Source organism: Bufo bufo, chromosome 10 (genome assembly GCF_905171765.1).
Source record: "Bufo bufo chromosome 10, aBufBuf1.1, whole genome shotgun sequence".
NCBI lineage: Eukaryota > Metazoa > Chordata > Amphibia > Anura > Bufonidae > Bufo > Bufo bufo.
Window position 1 is genome coordinate 41,616,104 of NC_053398.1, and position 19,028 is coordinate 41,635,131.

Here is a 19,028-nt window from a genome sequence, read left to right on the forward strand (position 1 = left end):
TCAAGCACACACGGTATTCGGCTGAACACTGCAATGTGCCGCGCATCGCAATGCTCGAGTAAAATTTGTGTTCGGCCGAGCATGCTCGCCCAACACTATATCCATCCTCTTTCTCACAAAGACTGCTCCTCCATGCCACGTTTTGTAAACACAGGATGCTTCCCCCAGCCCCTCTTTCAGACAATTGAGCCCCAGACTAAACAGCATATTTAATTCAGACACTTGGTGCGACACTTTTCAGCGTTTTATGCACTGATCTTAATTCGCTCTGTACTGCTGGTGGATGTGACAAATTTATGTTGAGGCGTAGGCCTCTCATGAATTTCTTGCATCCTCCGGCAGGGCGTGCAACACTCTTAAATCTATGACAGCCTTCTAGCTACTATAGGTTTTTATCTTTATTTACTCTAGAAAACTGGCTTGAATAAAGACGGAGGTGTATTTCTTTATAGCAACACTGGAAAATGCCGCGCTCATCCACAGGAAGCCAGGAGCCCGGACCTCGCCCTGAACCTTGGGCGCACAATGGATCCCAAAAGAAAGAAAGATGGTCCAGCTTCACTGAAAAATACTTGAGGCTTTATTTAATCCCGTGCAGATAAAAACCAACATACAGCAATGCAGAAAATCGACCGGTTTCGGATCACTATAGATGCCGATCCTTAGTCATGATTAAATAAAGCCTCAAGTATTTTTCAGTGAAGCTGGACCATCTTTCTTTCTTTTGTATTTCTTTATGGGCTGCTCCTTCTCCGCCCTCGCAACACCCTCTTTTCACACCACTTCTAAAAAGTGGCATGAGGGTCTAAAAGTCACAGAATTTGCTGCAAATATGGCATGCGACAACATTTCTGACTTTTAAACACCAGAATGCTGGTGTAAAAGCCACATTAAATGCCCCCCACCACCACCACTGATGTATTAAAGGCTATGTACATCTATGGTGAATTTTTTTTTCTATTGTTGCATTGTACTCATTTTGAGCTAAAAATCGTTTCTTTTAAATGTTGAGCCCTTTTCTCTGTACAGCCCTTGAGATTCTCTAGTAGCATGCTATCTGTTTTCACTCTTCCTTCAGGTAGCTCAGCTGACAGCTCCTTATCTCTGACCTTATAAACACTCATTATAGCTGGATTCTTATTATCTTACGGATAATAATGTGGCTGACCTTTTAGTAGTTTATAGATAAGGTTTGTTAGATGATCAGTACAAAGTGAAAGTACAATTCACACAGCTAGACAAACAGCTAACCCTTTCCGACAGGACAGCTGAATATTTTTAATAAAGACCAATAGAAAAAATGATTTTGGGCCAAAATGAGTTGAATGCAAATCATTAAAAATAAAATCATAGTCTTTACTGTTGCTAAATCTGTGCTAGCTAAACTGCCTCCTAGACTGCTAAGCAGACATTTACTGACACTGAACCACCTTCTTCTGGCTAAATAGAAACTGTACATAGAGCCCGGTCTGGTGATGCCCTCATATAGGGATTTACGTGTATACTGTAGCATGAAATACAGTATATCATAGATATCATCCAAAATATATTACATTACAGTAACAATAAAATATGTGTAATGGCAATTATAAATCTTTAACTTGACAATGACATCCATTGTGTTTTTTAAAATGTATTACAACCAATCAAATATCAATTTTTATTTTCTAGAGGACCTTTGGAAAATGCAAACTATAAACTGATTTGTTGCAACTCCTTCACTTTGTCTTTCAACATTTTTAATAAACCTTCCTTATGTGTTTAATCATCTTTGTTTCTACCTTTTCTAAACAGAATCTCTGAGACGTCATTTCAAATGGAAGGAGAATGCGTTTGTTGCCTGGAAACGGAGATCACAGAGACAGAGGTTGAATTGGTCTGTCCCGGGAACATAGACAACATTATTATTACAATTTCTTCTGCCAAAAACTGTGCTTGCTCAGCTACAATTTGTATACCATAGGCTTTGCCTTTAAAGGGGTTGTCTCACTTCAGGAGGGGCATTTATCATGTAGAGAAAGGTAATACAAGCCACTGTATTGTGATTGGACATATTGCTTCCTTTGCTGGCTGGATTCATTTTTCCATCACATTATACACTGCTCGTTTCCATGGTTACAGACCACCTTGCAATCCATCAGTGGTGGTCGTGCTTGCTTGCACACTATAGGAAAAAGCATCAGCCTCTCTGGTGGCCGGGACCATGGAAGCGCACATAGGCTATCGTTTTTTTTACTGAAGTGAGACAACCCCTTTAACCCCATACAATTTCAGATGACCCTCAGGTCACCAAGACACTGTTCATGACAATCGAAGATCATAACTTACTATGTTTTTTTTCCCTATTATAAAAGTTTTTGTGGATTATGTGTTTCTGCTCCTTATGTCTCCGTTTTTATTCTACTGATATATTTAGATCAGATTAGGTAAATTAGTTTCTATGGTACTTCAATGTTCAGCTGTTTTTTCTTACTGATAATGTAAGGTACACGGTCTGTAATTAGATTGTTCTTGTTTTGGCAGAGCTCGCACCAATATGCCATTCCAATACTATTGTTTATTGTACTGGAAGACATAACACATATAAATGCCATTTATTCCATGCATTTAAATTATTGCATGAAAAAAAAAAAATGGAATGCTCTCACTCCTCTTGGGTTTTTCACAGTTGTTTATGGGATACAATGTACTTTATTACTAAATATGATTTACATTTAGTTTACACAACAAAAATGACAGTGCTGTAAACACTCTGTCTACAGATTTACACCCATCATACATCCTGTAGACGTAGCCAATACAGGTCATGAATCAAATGTAGGTTAAGAAACAAACAGCTTGTTAGTTCCATTACAGGAGTACTCTTTGCAGTATCCTTTGATGCAAAGGGAAATTGTATAATGTGCTCCTGTAACTGTTTTAGGGCACATACTCAGATTAGCTCTCTAGTGGTGCAGATTAGCTCTCTTCCAAGAGCAAGCCTTGTCTGAGCCTTAAAGGGGTTGCCCCACAAAAAAAAAAAAGATTAGATATTTTCCAAACCAGCACCTGGATCTGAATACTTTTGTAATTGCATATAATTAAACATTTAGTATAGCCACTGAGTAAAAAAAAAAAAAAATTCTACATAATCAATGAGTGATGGAACACGTCAGACAAAAATTGTGTCTACAGATTTACACCCATCATCCATCCTGTAGACATAGCCAATACAGGTCATGAATCAAATGTAGGTTAAGAAAACAAACAGCTGCTAGTGGTGCAGATAAGCTCTATTCCAAGAACAAGCCTTGTCTGAGCCTTAAAGGGGTTGCCCCACAAAAAAATATATATATTCTGCATTTTTCTAACCAGCACCTGGATCTGAATACTATTGTAATTACATGTACTGTAATTAATCATTTAGTATAGCCACTGAGTCAATCATTGAACTCTATCTGAATAGCACCACACGCTTCTGCTCTTTTCCATGTGTTACCAGGCTGGTAACACAATTTTCTTCAAGGTTAAAGGGGTTTTCCAGGCTTTTAATATTGATGACCTATCCTCAGGATAGATCATCAATATGAGATGGATGGGGGTCCGACAACCTGCACCCCTGTATGAAGAAAAGGCACGCAATGTGTACACATACAGTCTCCTGTCTCTCTTCTTGCCCGCTGCTGCTATGTCTATGGCAATCAAGAAGAGAGACAAGAGACGGCACATGCCCACGGGGCGTGCCTTCTCTTCATACAACTGATTGGTGTGGGTGCAAGGTGTCGGACTCCCGCTGATCTGATATTGATGATCTATACGAAGGATAGGTCATCAATATTAAAAGCCTGGAAAACCCCTTTAATTACTCATTCTTTTACTCAATAATATTTTTGAAACGGTAAATGTAAAATGTTTAAATAGGTAGGTAAGAAAATCTAATTATCACCATTCTTATGATGTCTTGTTATTTCAATTTTGTCAGATTTCTATTTTAGTGATAATACTGTGATAAATTTACCAATCTATACAGTGTCTACTTTGCACAATATATTGCTCTTCACTGTTAATCTGCCAGTCCTTTCTATGATAATCTTGTATCCAGCATCTCAAGTAAATAAAAAGTACAATAGATACTTTGTTTCTGACAATATTTAAATGTCCACATGGTATAAATTCAGCATATGGTCAATATAAAATGAAAAACAATTAAATTATATATATATATATATATATATATATACACAGTGGATTTAAAAAGTCTACACACCCCTGTTAAAATGTCAGGTTTCTGTGATGTAAAAAAAATGAGACAAAGATAAATAATTTAAGAAGCTTTTCCACCATTAATGTGACCGATAAACTGTACCACTCAATTGTGTGCACACCGTCTTATAACTGGGGATGTAGCAGTGTTCGGAATTAAGCAATCACATTCAAAATCATGTTAAATAGGAGTCAGCATACACCTGCCATCATTTAAAGTGCCTCTGATTAACCCCAAACAAAGTTCAGCTGCTCTAGTTGGGCTTTCCTGAATTTTTTTTAGTCGCATCCCACAGCAAAAGCCATGGTCCACAGAGAGCTTCCAAAGCATCAGAGGGATCTCATTGTTAAAAGGTATCAGTCAGGAGTAGGGTACAAAAGAAATCCCATGGCATTAGATATACCATGGAACACAGTGAAGACAGTCATCATCAAGTGGAGAAAATATGGCACAACAGTGACATTACCAAGAACTGGACGTCCCTCCAAAATTGATGAAAAGACGAGAAAAAAAAATGGTCTGGGAGGCTACCAAGAGGCCTACAGCAACAATAAAGGAGCTGCAGGAATATCTGGCAAGTACTGGATGTGTGGTACATGTGACAACAATCTCCCCTATTCTTCATATGTCTGGGCTATGGGGTAGAGTGGCAAGACAAAAGGCTTTTTTTACAAAGAAAAACATCCAAGCCAGGCTACATTTTGCAAAAACACATCTGAAGTCTCCCAAAAGCATGTGGAAAAAGGTGTTATGGTCTGATGAAACCAAGGTTGAACATTTTGGCCATAATTCCAAAAGATATGTTTGGTGCAAAAATAACACTGCACATCACCAAAAGAACACCATACCCACAGTGAAGCATGGTGGTGGCAGCATCATGCCAAGGGGCTGTTTTTCTTCGGCTGGAACTGGGGCCTTAGTTAAGCTAGAGGGAATTATGAACAGTTCCAAATACCAGTCAATATTGGCACAAAACCTTCAGGCTTCTGCTAGAAAGCTGAACATGAAGAGGAGCTTCATCTTTCAGCATGACAAAGACCCAAAGCATACATCCAAATCAACAAAGAAATGGCTTCACCAGAAGGATTAAAGTTTTGGAATGGCCCAGCCAGAGCCCAGACCTGAATCCGATTGAAAATCTGTGGGGGGGTCAGAAGAGGGCTGTGCACAGGAGATGTCCTCGCAAGATTTGGAGTGTTTTTGCAAAGAAGAGTGGGCAAATCTTGCCAAGTCAAAATGTGCCATGCTGATAGACTAATACCCAAAAAGGGTTAATAAATTAAACAAATGTAAGGCTGGCACTCAAATATGCGGGATCAATAGAGGTAACAATTTATTCAAATATAAAATACAGACATCAAATAAGACCATATAATAAATATAAAAACAATGATAAAAAAATATGTGAAATATGGGTATGATAATATATATGAAAACAGTATATAAAAAACCGCAATTGCATAAATAAGCACTGGGGGCAGTGGGCTGTGGGTAGATATCAATAACCCCTGAGATCTAGAAATAGATCTTGATATGAAGTGCTGACCTTCTATCTAAAGTCCTCTGAATCAGGTATGCACTAATCTGAAGATGGCCTCTGGCCAAATGTAGATAACAGTCCAGGGATATGAATATTAGTCCAGGGAGAAAGTGTATAATTCTGACTGCTCACACTGTGTCACAGGATAAATGCCGAAGTAGATACACTGTTGCAGATCGTGGTTAGAGCGGGACCGGTTTAATCTTACCCTCTAATTCGGGTCCGGACGCTGGGGAGTCTCTCCCTCTCACCGCTACTCACCACGCTGTATCAGCTTCCGTTCGTGTTCTATGGCGTCCTCGCTCGAGACTATAGTCACGTGGTATTAGTCTCGCGGGTTTTGCCTGTTAAAGTATCCGGTCTGTTTTCTCCTCAAGATAATTAGAGGTAGGATTTCCATGGAGCGCTCCAATATTCAGAGACCTTCCTTATTGACTCCGGATCCTTGTTGATGGGGGTGAACTCGCCAGACGCGTTTCGGGGACGTCTCTCCCCTTCCTCAGTGGCTCTACCCCCATTGTAGTGTCACTTCCTTTTATAGTCCACTCAACAACCTTCAAATTCCGGATCAAAACTCCGGTTTTCACTGTTTGCGGTATCAGTGCGTTTGTCATGCGGTAATTTTAGGGTATATGCGTTTTTTGTTCTAATCTCTTCTTTTCATTATAATACTCCGATCTATCAAATTAGAGACTTCCACCACATTTATGACAATGTAAAAATATAAAAACTTTATCAAAACTATATCTGTTGATACACAATCGATAGGTTACCATCCTCTATATATAAAAACAATGTTAAAACAATAATTTTTGCGGTAATATATATCTGTATAGACATACACAACCCAATTCAAATATAAATATATGAAATAAATACATATATGTAAAAATTACAATGAGAAAGGATATGGAGGAGGAAACGTTATTGCTGGACCGTATGGCCTGATATTCTCTAGTATCCACTATAACTTTTCATCTGTTAAATTCTTTATTAATAAAGAATTTAACAGATGAAAAGTTATAGTGGATACTAGAGAATATCAGGCCATACGGTCCAGCAATAACGTTTCCTCCTCCATATCCTTTCTCATTGTAATTTTTACATATATGTATTTATTTCATATATTTATATTTGAATTGGGTTGTGTATGTCTATACAGATATATATTACCGCAAAAATTATTGTTTTAACATTGTTTTTATATATAGAGGATGGTAACCTATCGATTGTGTATCAACAGATATAGTTTTGATAAAGTTTTTATATTTTTACATTGTCATAAATGTGGTGGAAGTCTCTAATTTGATAGATCGGAGTATTATAATGAAAAGAAGAGATTAGAACAAAAAACGCATATACCCTAAAATTACCGCATGACAAACGCACTGATACCGCAAACAGTGAAAACCGGAGTTTTGATCCGGAATTTGAAGGTTGTTGAGTGGACTATAAAAGGAAGTGACACTACAATGGGGGTAGAGCCACTGAGGAAGGGGAGAGACGTCCCCGAAACGCGTCTGGCGAGTTCACCCCCATCAACAAGGATCCGGAGTCAATAAGGAAGGTCTCTGAATATTGGAGCGCTCCACGGAAATCCTACCTCTAATTATCTTGAGGAGAAAACAGACCGGATACTTTAACAGGCAAAACCCGCGAGACTAATACCACGTGACTATAGTCTCGAGCGAGGACGCCATAGAACACGAACGGAAGCTGATACAGCGTGGTGAGTAGCGGTGAGAGGGAGAGACTCCCCAGCGTCCGGACCCGAATTAGAGGGTAAGATTAAACCGGTCCCGCTCTAACCACGATCTGCAACAGTGTATCTACTTCGGCATTTATCCTGTGACACAGTGTGAGCAGTCAGAATTATACACTTTCTCCCTGGACTAATATTCATATCCCTGGACTGTTATCTACATTTGGCCAGAGGCCATCTTCAGATTAGTGCATACCTGATTCAGAGGACTTTAGATAGAAGGTCAGCACTTCATATCAAGATCTATTTCTAGATCTCAGGGGTTATTGATATCTACCCACAGCCCACTGCCCCCAGTGCTTATTTATGCAATTGCGGTTTTTTATATACTGTTTTCATATATATTATCATACCCATATTTCACATATTTTTTTATCATTGTTTTTATATTTATTATATGGTCTTATTTGATGTCTGTATTTTATATTTGAATAAATTGTTACCTCTATTGATCCCGCATATTTGAGTGCCAGCCTTACATTTGTTTAATTTATTAACCCTTTTGACTGATTGGGTGTTCAGTCTTTAGGCTAGAGCACCAGTTCCGTACGAAAGAGGTGGTGAGCTATCCACTATCTGTATCACAATACCCAAAAAGACTGAGTGTTTTAATAAAATCAAAAGGTGCTTCAACAAAGTATTAGTTTAAGGGTGTGCACACATATGCAACCATATTATTTTATTTTTATATTTTTTTCATCCCTCCACCTAAAAGCTTTCAGTTTGTTTTTCAATTGAGTTGTACAGTTTATAGGTCACATTAAAGGTGGAAAAAGTTCTGAAATGATTTATCTTTGTCTCATTTTTTTTACATAACAGGAACCTGACATTTTAACAGGGGTGTGTAGACTTTTTATATCCACCCTTTATATATGATCAAAAGATTATGGACTCTGTTTTCTCACAGAAAGAAGGAATATCTGATAATATTCTGAGGGCTCTATTACACTGTTCGATGATTTGGCAGTGCAAGTGCCATTAGATGACAACAAATCCATCAGTGTCCGTTTACATCGACCTGATTAAACAGGCCAATGCAAGCTGAATGCTTGCCTCATTCAGTTCTGTTAATTATTGGCCGCACATCCCTGATTACACAGGGAGAGGTGCTTCAGATAATCGGGCATCTTTCATCCTAATGAAAGATGCCCATCAGCTGACAAAACAAGCATTTGATAATTTATCGGCCGATCGACTGCTCAGTTATATGGGTCAGTTATTGGGAATGAGCATTCTTATGAATGTCTGTTCGCGATTATTGGCTCAAAATTGTGCTGTCTAATAAGGGCTTAAAAATGTAAATCAAGTTGAAAACGTTTAGCTTTTAGACTTGCATTGAAAGGTAATTACAATATCTATCTATGTCAAGGGGTGTAATTCCCGAGAGAACATAATTGCCCAATGCCATGTTCTAGCGAGGGTCCTGCCGACCGCTAGCACATCTCAGGCAAACAAACATGAGGCAAGCAACCTGAAAAGGCAAAGACCAACACGAATTCTATATTTATGCTTGGACCACATGTGGAAAGACACATGGCGGTCTCAGGCAGAGCTGCACACAGACTAGATGTCCTCCCTCCATAGAATCCAGGAAACCGCTCACCGAAGGCAGAACATACACAAGATCGGATCAGAAGCAGTTAAGCACTGCCAGGCTAAGATAGACGAAAACACGGAACAAATACAGATAAGACAGAGATGTCCTCCCAGAAGCCCTCTCACCAAAGGTGTAGACACAGACTAGCGGATTCCTGTTCCCCATGCGGGGTTAGTCTATGGGCAAAAAGACAGAGCTGCCCACAAGGCACAGACAGGCAGAAGTCTGGGGCCCATGTGGAATGACACATGACGGTCACAGACAAGACACAGAACCAGACAAGCAGATGCCTGGACCCCATGCGGAACAACACATGGCAGTCACAGGCAGAGATGAGCAGACAGGAAGAAGTCTGGGGCCCATGCGGAATGACACATGGCAGTCACAGACAAGACACGGAACCAGACAAGGTGACCTTGATGTTTCACTAGGTGACACACAGGCAGGGCAAATGGAATATCCCAAAGTCAGGGGCATAGCTCCTGCACCCAGCAAAGCTGGAGACAGATTAACCTCCAGGTTCACAGCTAACAGGAATATATAGCATCTAGTGACCACACCCAGACCAAGACTTTAACCCCACATGAACCAGGAGACAGGGAGGGGAAGGCAAGATAGAGACAGTAAACACACAGGCTGCCATTACTACATGTTGCCCCTGCCAACCAGCATATGCAGAATGCACCGTAGCCAGTATGCCAGGGCATAAACGTTAGCAACAAGGCAACCCGTGTCACAGTGAGACACACTGTGACACCCAAAGATTATGTAGGTGATGAAATAAGTAAGATCATTTATGGAATTCCTGTTTACTTCTCCTTAGTGGAACCCATTTCCACATTTTTATAAAAAAAATGGAAGATAAGGTGGATCTCTCTGAAACCTTATTATAACCTCATCTACTTTTGGATAAGCAATTGCAAGTGTTCTTAAATAAACTCTGTAATCTATGGGCAACCTCTGAAATTGAATTCTACATACTGTAAATACAAATTCCAAGTGTCACAGTAGATAAAATATAGTAGTAAAGGATATTATATATAAATGATCACATTTTAGAACTGCACAATTAAATTTAGAAACTTTGATAAGCCTTTAGGTGTTCCACAGAAATTAAAACAAAAGGTGGAGATGAATTTTATTTTTTTATTTTTTTATTTCCAGCATCTAAAGTAAATAAAAAGTACAATAGGCACTTTGTTTCTAACAAATATCAGTAAATGGCACATATACAGTGTAAGGTCAACATAAATTGCTATATTGTGATGAAAGGATTTTGGTCTCTATTTTATTTTCACAGTAAGATTGGAAACCCGATAACATTCTAAGAATGCAAACCCAGTTGGGCAATTTTAGATAACTTCAGTGTGTAGCTGTGGCATGGGGTATAATTCACCAGAGAACCTAATTCCCCAAATATTATGTTAGTTGATGAAACAAGTAGAACTATTTCAGTTTAGTTCCTTTTGCTGTGCATTAAAATTTCCACATTTTAATACATGATGGAAGGTAAGATGGAGCTCTGTTAAATCTATTAGAACATTGTCTACTTCTAGATAAGCAGTTCATTCAGGGGCTCTCTATGGGCAAACTCTGAAATGTACCGTTAATTCTACATAAATACACATTTTAAATTGTTTCATACTAAGGAAACTATAGCAATAACAGATATGATATTTTCATTAGATAAATGCTTAATTTAAGCATGGAATAATTTTAGACATGAGCAAATCGATTCTACCAAAAATTTGTCCTGAATTTCCTGTGAGTGTTATAGACCAACTTTCAAGGCAATTAGGGCATTTTTGATTTGAGTAGAATTGATTGAGGAAAACTCTGAGATTATTTTTTTGAGGCATATTGTACTTTATTTTAGTGGTAAATTTGAATCAATATGCTTTACATTTGTTTATAAAAAAAAAATCCAAAGTTTACCTAAAATTTTAAGATAAATTAAAGGTGAATTTTTTTAAATAGTTTATAATTTCATATTCAGACATCAGAGGTGAGCAAATTGATACTAAACAAATCGGATTCATCACTCTTTTTACAAAAATTCTTCATCAACGCAAATCTTAAGTTTTGGCAGGGAACGTAAAGACGAAGGATCACATAACCCCAAGCAGGGGCCTGATGTGCGGACTTGCCCACTATACTTTTCAGTTGGCCTGACAGCCAATCAGAAAGGGAGGATATTGGCTGGTCTATCAGGTTGTATGTCATCTGTGAAGCACAGAGGCCATTGTGACATCAGTCACTGATGTGATAGGATGAATTGCCTTTGACAGGCACCAATTAAGCAGACAAGCCTGCTATTTTAGGGTCTTGCAGGTACAGTATAGGGATCGCAAAGAAGATATATTTAGCTATGTAGATTCAATTACTAAGTAGAAAGTCAGGTTTTATCATTAGGTTCAATTTAGGGTGAGTAAAGGTTCATTTACACGCCCAAGAACTGGGCAGATTATGGGCAACGACCATCCTGACAATCTGGCCATGTAAATGTGCCACTGATCACCTGATAAACGAGTGAAATGCTTGTTCATTGGGTGATCCTGTCATTCATGCAGGCACCAGCGATCATAGTTGACGGGCAGCAGATCACCATGATTCTGTATGATGATGAGGGATCGCAATAGCATTCCCTCGTCATCATACATTGAAAGAGATCGCTGGATGTAAATGCAGCGGTCTCCTTCCCTGAACGAGCTGCCGACTGCCATTCAGTCGGACGTGTAACAATGTGACAATAAGTGACTTTTTGGAAAATACACCCCTCAAGAAATGTGTCTAGTTATTTAGTGAGTATTTTAACTGGGATACACTGCAAATTACAAGAAACAGACAAATGGAAGGCCAGGTAGTCTTGGGTCAAAATCAATGCAGGTGCAACAGTTTATAATCAGGAGATTAGTCAGTTTAGTAATACTCAGTATCATAAGTGGTAATATCAGAAGCACACTATAATCAGATCAGCACTGGTGTACCGCCCATAGCGGCAGACCTTGCAGTTGCTATGGGGCCCGGGCAGGCTGATTCCAATCAAACGTCTCCCTTGTTCCTGCAGCCACCTGCCAAATCCTCTTATCTGCTGTGCTCTGCTGCTTCACCTGTCTATTATCGTTACAGCAGCAGAGCAGTGTGTGAAAGAGCAGCCCGGCAAGGTTAGCAGCGCTTCACTGCTCTAACCTCCCGACCACTGACCTGGAGAGCCCTGGCCTGCAAGGTAGTGTGTAAGCTCCCGCATTGCACAGCGACACAAACAGCACATTCTATATGACCGTTATATAGTCACTCACACTGTGAGCTGCAGAGGGGGAGGGGGACACACTAGTGTGCTGGGCGGCTGGTTAAAGTGTGTGATGTAGGTGTAGCAGGGAGTTAGTGGTTGTGCTGGTGTGTGTGTGTGTATGTCACGTGCCGGGGGTCCCGCGGGGAACCTCCTGGATGACATATGAGCTGGGCAAGGCAAAACAGGCCAAGGACCATGGAACACATAACCATACAAAGGAACCAAGACACGTGAATAGAAGACCTCAATGTACTGAACCAGATCAGTGGGTGAGAACCCACTGCGCCACTCACTAGCAATAACTCTGGAGGGGCGTAACTAAGCAACACCAGGTCTTCACTAGCGCCTCTGGTGGTGAGGATGGACTTGAGCCACGGTAGTCTGTGGCAGCAGGAGTCGGCGGCAAGGAGATACCAGACAAGGTAATGACAGTACATGAGAAAGGCATGGAATGGTACAGAACAGGGACAAGACAGAGACATACAAGGCATAGAAAGGCAGAGAATGGGTATTCCCCCTACGGGGAACATAGGAACTCTCTTCTGAAGGCGGACATGGACTAACAAGAACAGAAGCAGACATGAACGGAATACCAGAAGCAGGAAGGACTGCCAGAAAGACAATAACAGGAACATGGAATAGAAATGAACAGGTACAGATGCAGATCAGCTCTGCTAGGCTATCCAGATGCAGGTAAGCTCTGCTAGGCTAGTAGATGCAGTTACGCACTGCTAGGCGAACATAGAAAAGATGCATTTACGCACTGCTAGGCGAACAAATAGTTAAGGCTGTGTACAGCCTGTAATTGTGGGAGGAGCGCCTTCCCCTACTTAAACCCCTCGGTCCAAGCAGGAGGGCGCCCGTTCCTTGCCCTTCCCTCCCGTCCCTTTTATTATTCACTCCTCCTTGGGTGGCCCACATATTTAGGCCTTACCTCGTCTCTGGCTCCAGGCACACTCCAGCCAGATAGGTCAGGGCAGTACGTAGGCATGCCTATTCTGTTCCTCGCTCAGCTCCTACCACAAATACAGGACAGAAACAAGGCATGATATAAGGCATGATACAAAGCATGGACAAGGCATAACAAGGTACAGGACAGGGACAAGGCATAGCATGGTACAAGGCAAAGCATGGTACAGGAAAGGACAAGGCATAGCATGGTACAGGACAGAAGACATCAATGCAGAACCAGGCAGCACATACCGAGACGTAGATGACCGGACCCCTTAGGTCAGCAGCAAAGGGCAAAACCTGGCAAGGCAAACATAGACAGACCTGACAGAGCATAAGGGTGAAACACCCACAAGACATGACAAAGACAGACTGACCTCAACACTCCACGCTCAAAGGCAGAAATAGCAGCCTAACGAGTGCACCTGAAAGGACAAACCCAGGAACCGACCAGGGGAGGTTAACCCGATCAAAACCAAACAGGGAGGTACCAAATAAGGTCAGGGGTAACCAGAAACCGCAGCATACCAAGCTGTGATACAAGAGGTTACCCCTAGCAACCAGCATGCATGGAACACCGCATCTAGTACGCAAGAGCGCAACAGACCTGAATACCTACAGGGAGAAAATACAGCCAAAGGGGGGAATACACACACACACACGGGCAGGAACACACAAGATACCGCAGCCAGAACGCAGCCAAAAGCAACCAGCCTACACAGAAGCACCTGCAGCCAGTACGCAAAAGGTGTGCAGCCACCTCTCCAGCACTGGATCGGCCAGGTGTCTTCTGGCAATGCCCTTGAGATGGTGGACCTGGTGGAACACTATGAGGCTACCAGGAATATAAAGGGGGGTTCTTTCGGGAGGGGACCAGTCAACCCCCGGAAATCACCCCAGGCCCGGGTCTGGATCTTTAACCTGGGTGATCGGGTTTTGGTTCTGGTACCAACCGTGGACAGTAAGTTCCTGGCTAGGTGGCAGGGGCCCTACGAGGTACTCGAGAAAGTAAATTACAAGGTACACCAGCCGGGGCAAGAGGTTTGCCCCCCACTTTTCTACAATAGCCGCGGCATTGACAGGGCTCTTGAAGGGACATAAGTCTGTGATGCTTCACTGGGATAATCGGGCGGAAGAGGCGTTCTCTGCTTTGAAGTCGGCCCTGTGTGGGTTCCCGGTTTTGGTGATGCCCGACTTCAAGCGGGAATTTATAGTACAGACAGATGCTTCTGAAGTAGGCCTTGGTGCTGTACTGTCCCAGGAAGTCAACGGGGAGGAGCTTCCTGTTGTCTTCCTCAGCCGTAAGCTCACACCAGCCGAGACCAGGTACAGTATAGTGGAGAGAGAGTGCCTGGCTATCAAGTGGGCACTCAAGTCTCTCTGCTATTAATTGTTGGAGAGAAAATTCCGCTTGGTGACCAACCACTCCCCTCTCAAGTGGATGAGTCAGGCCAAAGACAGAAATGCCTGGGTCACCCGATGGTTCCTTTCCCTACAGAACTTTAAATTTACAGTGGAACACAGGGCAGGGCGGGTACAGGCAAAAACGGATGCCCTGTCCCGAGTACATTGTCTGGCGAGTGTTCACCCCCTCAGGGTTGAACAAAGGGGGGGGGGGGTATGTGACACAGTGAAAGGTATGGTCTGGGAAAACAGGTATTTTCCTCCCAGGTCGGGTCAAACACCGGACTGGATTTTAAGTGCCGTTCCAGGTTTTGACAGCACCTAGCTGTCCTTAAAAGATAGCTGGGCTCAGCAGCACAATGTGTGTGTGCTGGGATCTGAGGCTTTTGTTATGCTGCAGGGCTGAGACCTGTGTTTAAGGGAAACAGGCCCCCCTAAAAGTCTGTTATGGACTGCTGGAGATAGAACTGCCAACAAGGTGATTTTTGCTATGTGGACTTTCCATTGTGTGTGAACTAACACCAAGACTGAAAAGTGACGTTTTGTTTTTGCCTTATGTGTGAATAAACACAGAAGTTTGATTTCAGAGCTGGTATTTTGCCTTTGTACTGCGTCCGCATACCCTGTCTACTAGAGCGAATCCCCACAATATATATATACACACACATACATACATACATACATACATACATATATACAGACCTGTTCACAGCTTATTAACCTCACAGCAGCTTTCCATAGACTTCAAACCCCCCATAAACATATGCTTGAAATTCTAAAGGGGTGTTCAATTCATGCCCCTCATTGCCTTATTACTATTTCTAATAGGGCAATGAGGGGCAGGGACTGAATTCCCCTCAGAATTTGAAGTGTATGTCTATGTATTATTATTAGTTTTGAGTGAACTTGTGTTTTTAAGTTCGGTGTACAAGGTTGGGGTTTGGGTTATCTATTCCGTTATGGATGCCGCTACATGAAGATCAGGTAGTAGGGACAATAACTGGTAAACAAATGAGAGCTGAAGAAAGTTAAAGGATTTGGCCACTTACTGGCTACTGTTGAACAATGTATTTGTAACACAACTATATTATAACACTTACTAATATAGCCATTGTTAATATTTTGTACCGTTTACAATATTTTTGAAACCATGTCCCCTTGTTATGTTATGTAAATATTCAGTGTTGTCAGCATAGAGGTCCTGTCCATAATATGGCCACTAATGGAGGGTCATGTGACTAGACACATCACTCAATTGCCTCTATTCAAACATACTGCACTTGCACAGAGATATGATCTGCTTAGTCACATGACCACCCACCATCAGCAGCCATTTTATGGACAAGACCTCTGTGTGGATAGCACAAAAGACTTGGCAAACAGGGGGAATACCCTAAGAAATATAGAACATGGTAATGAATTTCAACAAAGGCAATAATAGTACGTGTCATATAATCGTCTTACAAACACATTGGCGAACAACAACCAGTAAGTGGCCAACCCCTTTAAATAGAGCACCAGAGGCTCTAACTGGCTGACCTTAGTTTCTTGACTGGCATGTGCACCATTTTAAATTGTTATCTAAGAGAATTGGTGAAAATCTGTATCAGGGCCTTGGTTACAACTTATGCAGCTATCAATTCATGGAGATCTACAGTGCCTTGAAAAATTATTCATGTCTTTGAACTTCTCCACATTTTTTCACGTTACACCCACAAACTTAAAATAATTTTATCGGGATTTTATGTGATAGACCAACACAAAGTAGCAAGTATATGTGACGTGAGAATGAAATGCTACATGGTTTTCACATTTTTAATAAATAAAAATCTGAAATGTGTGGCGTGCATTTGGTATTCAGCCTCCTGTAATCTGATACCCTTAAGTAAAATCCAGTGAGACCAATTGTCTTCAGAAGTCACCTAATTAGTAAATAGAGTCCACCTGTGTGTAATTTATTCTCAGTATAACAGTTGTTCTGTGTAGGCCTCAGAGGTTTGCTACAGAACATTAGTGATTAAACAGCATCATGAAAACCAAGAAACACACCAGACAGGTCAAGGGTAAAGTTGTTGAGATGTACACATATAATTTTCTTTTCACTTCACACATAATTGCTACTTTGTGTTGGCCTATCACATAAAATACTGTACATTTAAGTTTGTAAAAAAAAGGAAGTGAAAAAGAGAGGTATGAATACTTTTTCGAGGCACTGTATGACCTTTAGAGTATTTCTTCTAGCTCTGTGTTCATGGTCCTAAAATAAAGTGTACATTTTATTGATGGACATAAAATAGGACATTATATGCAAATAGACTCAATAGGAGAGAGGTAACTATGGTTGTTATACAATACTATACACTAAGGATGTGCAATTTCTTTTAACCTCTTAAGGACACAGGGCGTACAGGTACGCCCTGATGTCCTGGTACTTAAGGACACAGGGCGTACCTGTACGCCCTGTGTATTTCCGATAACCGCTGCGCGGCGGGCGGTGAATGGAACTGGGTGCCTGCTTAAATCAATCAGCAGGCACCATGGGTCAATGCTGAGGGGGGTCCTGCGAACCCCCCGTATCAGCGATCGCTGCGGATTAACCCCTGCTATGCCGCTGACCGCGGAATAGAAGAGCTTTGTGTTTGAGTGCACGGCATCGGGAACTGCCTTCTATGGGAGCCGAGGAGATCCAGTCTCAGGCTGGGTCACCTAGGCAACCTGTTAGTGTATGACTCTGTGTTATACACTAACAGGCAATGCATTACAATACAGATGTATTGTAATGCATTGCAGAGGGAATCAGACACCCAAAAGTGAACATCAGAAAAAAAGTAAAGAAAAAAAAGTTAAAAAAAAATGATTTTAATACAATTAAATAAAGTAATAAAATTAATAAAGCAAAAGAAGAACAAAAAAAACCCGCCCCTTTCCCCTTATTTTATAATAAAAAACAGAAAAAAAAAAAAAACACACATATTAGGTATCGCCGCGTCCGTAATGACCGGCTCTATAAATATATCACATGATATACCCTGTCCGATAAATACCATAAAAAAAATAAAATAAAAACGCAATTTTTGTCACCTTACATCACAAAAAGTACAACACCAAGTGATAAAAAAGGTGTATGCCCTCCAAAATAGTACCAATCTAACCGTCACCTCATCCTGAAAAAATGAGCCCCCTACCAGAGACAATCGCCTAAAAAATAAAAAAAATTATGGCTCAGAATATGGAGACGATAAAACATAATTTTTTTTGTTTAAAAAATGCTGGTATTGTGTAAAATCTAGGTAAATTAAAAAAGTATACATAATAGGTATTTATGTGTCCGTAAGAACCTGCTCTATAAAAATATCACATGACCTAACCCCTCAGATGAACACCGTAAAAAAGATTAAATAAAGACGGTGTAAAAAAAGCACTGAGATTGTTTTTTCATCACATATTGTACTTCATGACACTGGTAAAATGAAGTAAAAAAAAAACATTTTTATTTATAAAAAAATACCAAATTTACCAAAAATTGTTAAAATATTGCAAATTTCCAAGTTTCAATTTCTATACTTCTATAATACATAGTAATCCCTCCAAAAATAGTTATTACTTTACATTCCCCATATGTCTACTTCATGTTTGGATCATTTTGGGAATTATATTTTTTTTATTGGGGGGGGGGGGGGGATTTTACAAGGCTTAGAAGTTTAGAAGCAAATCTTGAAATTTTTCAGAAATTTTTAAAAACCCAATTTTTAGGGACCAGTTCAGGTCTTAAGTCACTTTGCGAGGCTTACATAATAGAAACTACACCCCTCAAGGTATTCAAAACTGATTTTACAAACTTTTTTAACCCTTTAGGTGTTCCACAAGAGTTATTGGCAAATGGAGATGACATTTCAGAATTAAAATTTTTTGGCAAATTTTCAATTTTAATTTTTTTTTTCAGTTACATAGCAAGGGTTAACAGCCAAACAAAACTCAATATTTATGGCCCTGACTCTGTATTTTACAGAAACCCCCCATATGTAATCGTAAACCGCTGTACGGGCACACGGCAGGGCACAGAAGGAAAGGAATGCCATATGGTTTATGGAAGGCAGGTTTTGCTGGACTGTTTTTTTTGACACCATGTCCCATTTGAAGCCCCCCTGATGCACCCCTAGAGTAGAAACTCCAAAAAAGTGACCCCATTTTAGAAACTACGGGATAGGGTGGCAGTATTATTGGTACTAGTTTAGGGTA

General features: G+C 40.6%; 1 protein-coding gene across 1 annotated transcript in view; it reads left to right on the forward strand.

Moving 5' to 3' along the window:
- LOC120980017 (intestinal mucin-like protein) overlaps positions 1–19,028 on the forward strand; it is a 69,534-nt gene that overhangs the window by 21,032 nt on the left and 29,474 nt on the right. The window contains exon 7 of the mRNA XM_040408882.1: positions 1,795–1,876. Within this exon, the coding sequence (XP_040264816.1) occupies positions 1,795–1,876 (82 nt within the window). The remainder of the gene's footprint in view (positions 1–1,794; positions 1,877–19,028) is intronic.